General features: G+C 52.1%; 1 protein-coding gene across 1 annotated transcript in view; it reads left to right on the top strand.

Annotated features, from left to right (window-relative positions):
* The window catches only part of BRF2 (BRF2, RNA polymerase III transcription initiation factor 50 kDa subunit), a gene marked incomplete at its 5' end in the record, with an annotated part of 2,451 nt that extends 2,322 nt beyond the window's left edge, over nt 1–129 (top strand). Inside the window, 1 exon segment of the mRNA XM_010019168.1 lies at nt 5–129. Within this exon segment, the coding sequence (XP_010017470.1) occupies nt 5–129 (125 nt within the window).
* Nucleotides 130–2,298: the final 2,169 nt, after the last annotated feature.

Genomic DNA, 2,298 nt, shown 5'->3' with positions numbered 1-2,298 from the left:
ACGGCAGCCCCGAGCGCTTCCGACTCTGCCATCACCGGCGACGAGCCCATCTCCGACAGCGAGATCGAGCAGTACCTGCGGGGCCCAGAGGAGGTCCAGGCCTTCAGGAAGGCCAAGGTTTGGATGTGAAGGTGGTTGTCTCCAGCAGGATCCAGAGGATGGTGCTGCTGGAGGTGCAGGGACTGTGGGACCAGCCCACCGAAGAGAGGGTGCTGCAGGGACAGTCACCCAAAGGAGCAGGTTGGGATGGGGTGGGTGATGTCCTTCTCTATGTTCTGGACCAAAATGGGGCTTTTTATGGAGTGTCTGCTTTGGGTTGTTATATTTCTGCTAGAAATAAATAAAAAGCAGGTGCCTGGAACGGTTTCTGGATTCCTTTTCACTGGTAGAAGGTGTTTTGGCTCATCCCAGCCCTGTGGGGCAGCACAATGTGGTGAGCTCATGGACTCAGAGCCGGGGGATGCCCAGGGGAAGGTCTCAGCTTCACAAGTTCACTGCTGCTGGTTTTCCATAGCACTGCTCCGGCTTTCCTGGGGCCATCTCACCTTCTTGTGCTTCGCCCCCCTTGGCAGGATGGGTTTGTGAGGATCAAGGAGACCCCTTCCCTTGCTGAGAGGTTAGTTGAGGAATGGGAATCGTGGCACAGGCGCAGGTTTGGGCTGTGTGTGTGCAGTGCTGCTGCTCGGTGCCCTCCCCATTCCTGGCAACCTGTTGTCCTCGTGAGAAACACCAGCAGATCTTGGCAGATGGGCAAATCTTTAATATATTAAACAGAACATATCTGCTAGAAACATTCTATTCATAGAAAAAGGCAAACCAGACCCCTTTAAAGTCACTTCTTTGGCATACTTTTCCCCTCCCTCCCCCAGGTATATTGCAGGAAGCTCTCTGTTGATATGTCATTTGCTTGTAAATGTAAACAGACCAACAAAAACGTAGTGTAATTAATAATACAAAGCTTTTCATATAATACTGTCACAGTGCAGCAAGCATATATAACAACTCAGCATCAGCACAACTGGGGAGGCTGTGGCAGCAACAAGACGTCGTAGTCAATACCAGGCTGCGGTTTAAGACACTGCAGAGGCAGAACCATGTGAGGGGTCCCCCAAGGCTGCTGAAGGTGAGGGAAATCCATCACTAAGTGCTTTTTCCTCCGCTGGTTTGTGGTTCCCCCTCCCCATGACCCCTTGGGAGGTAGCTGAATACTGAAACTCATTTGTACATGGGAGAAACTGAGGCAGGGAAGGGGCAGAGGCAGGAGAAACAGCCCTGGTCCAGCACGGGCAGGGGCAGGATGTGCTGTCTTGTGCTGGGATGAGGTTGGGATGTGCTTTGCCATCCCAACCTCCTCTTGTTTTAGGAAACCAAGACCTGGCAGCCTGGCTTTTTTAAGCTAGAAAAAAAGAGGGGACGGGACGGGACTTGTTTTTAAAGGGGGAAAATAAAAGATAAGTGCTTATCCAAGTTCCAGCCCTTTGAATGCATCATGTCCAAGGAATAACTTGGACATCGTTTTCCCACTTGCCCAGGAACAGCCCCTGCTCCCTGGTGCCTCCCTGTCATCTTATACCAGTAGCCAGGGGGTTTCTCTGCCTTCCTAAGAGCAAACCCAAGTGTTTTCTGAGCGTGCACCCCTGGGTTAAGGGCCAGGACCTGCTTCGGGGCTCAGCTCTTTGGTGCTTTGGTGGAGAGGGTCGGTCTCGGCCCTGGCAGCATCGCAGCTCCACCTGCCCACCCCATTGCATAGCTTATGCCTCCGAGGGCTTGAGAGCCTTTTCTGGCCATGATTTTAGTGTCTGGCATTAACACAGTGCAGACAATCGCCTCACCTTGGAGCTGAGGCTCCTCTTACCTTGTGCTTTGCAATATGGCTTTAACTTAGGCGTGACCCACAGGGCTTTGCATGTAAAACCATTTCAGACAGAGAAGTTGCTCCCTGGCCCACTCTGGAGCAGCTTCCTCGGGCTGGGGTTGCACAAGCATCGTGCCTGTACATAAAGGGCACTTGGTGTGGTCCCATCAGTGGGAATATTGCAGTCGTGGCACGAGCAGGCTGTGGCCATGCCCGCTCCCGGAGAACACTGGTCGGTATCGAGGCACTCGCATCACTCACTGACCTGCCTGTACATATATACATTCAATAATATAGCTTTGAAAAATAGACCTTTTTCTTTCTTCCTCTGTATAATAAAATAGCCTTTAGGATCAGTCTTAAGTGACGTGCAGGAGTGATTGAAGTACGGCTGCAGTTCGGGCTGCTGCGGAGCAGGGATTGCCTTTCGCCTTGTGCCCCTG

Source organism: Nestor notabilis, unplaced genomic scaffold, assembly GCF_000696875.1.
Source record: "Nestor notabilis isolate BGI_N333 unplaced genomic scaffold, ASM69687v1 scaffold21267, whole genome shotgun sequence".
Taxonomy (NCBI): Eukaryota; Metazoa; Chordata; class Aves; order Psittaciformes; family Psittacidae; genus Nestor; species Nestor notabilis.
Note: the sequence above shows the minus strand (reverse complement) of the source record. Positions and strands in the feature narration are given on the sequence as shown.